The 769-nt window shown below is 57.6% G+C and overlaps 1 protein-coding gene across 1 annotated transcript in view; it reads left to right on the forward strand.

The window, feature by feature from the left end:
- MTHFSD (methenyltetrahydrofolate synthetase domain containing) overlaps nt 1-769 on the forward strand; it is a 6,818-nt gene that overhangs the window by 4,147 nt on the left and 1,902 nt on the right. The window contains exon 5 of the mRNA XM_018573761.1: nt 206-398. Within this exon, the coding sequence (XP_018429263.1) occupies nt 206-398 (193 nt within the window). The remainder of the gene's footprint in view (nt 1-205; nt 399-769) is intronic.

Here is a 769-nt window from a genome sequence, read left to right on the forward strand (position 1 = left end):
GGAAAAAGGTAATTTCCCCCCGATAACACCCCCCGTGTCACCCTCCCCCGACGACACCCCCCGTGTCAGGCGAAGTCCTGACCCCGTGTACAGATGAAGCCTTTGGAGGCGTGGCCTATGATGCTTCCCTGAATGTTGGGGTGGGAAGGGGGATCAAGTGCCCAGGCTTTCGCTCATGTGGGTATCTGTGTCTCTTGTACATTAGGTCACCTTTAGGCTCGTCGTGCCGTCTCCCCCCCCACACACACACACACACAGTTTGGTTTCCTCTTTTGTCCCCCTCAGGGTGGCGGATCGGGAAAGGAGAGGGCTTTGCGGACATGGAATACGCCATGATGGTGGCCATGGGGGCGGTGACGGATCAAACCATCGTAGTCACCGTCGTCCACGACTGCCAGGTAAGCGAGGTGTTGTAGGGGAGCCCGGGGAAGTTGTTGTGATCTTCTACATTGCGCTTCTTCTCTAAAACTCGGATTGTGAACGTAAGAGACGCAGCCTAAAAAACTTCAAAAGTATGCGGATTCATTCCTCCCCCAAGTGGCTCCGTCGGCTAACGAAGGGAAGGGGGGGAGGAGTCCGGTGACGTCTATGTCCGTGACGGCTAACGGAGGGGAGGGGGGAGGAGTCCGGTGACGTCGATGTCCGTGACGGCTAACGAAGGGAAGGGGGGAGTAGTCCAGTGACGTTGATGTCCGTAACGGCTAACGAAGGGAAGAGGGGAGGAGTCCGGTGACGTCTATGTCCGTGACGGCTAACGAAGGGGGGAGGG

This window comes from Nanorana parkeri, unplaced genomic scaffold (assembly GCF_000935625.1).
Source record: "Nanorana parkeri isolate BGI_ZX_2015 unplaced genomic scaffold, ASM93562v1 scaffold2525, whole genome shotgun sequence".
NCBI lineage: Eukaryota > Metazoa > Chordata > Amphibia > Anura > Dicroglossidae > Nanorana > Nanorana parkeri.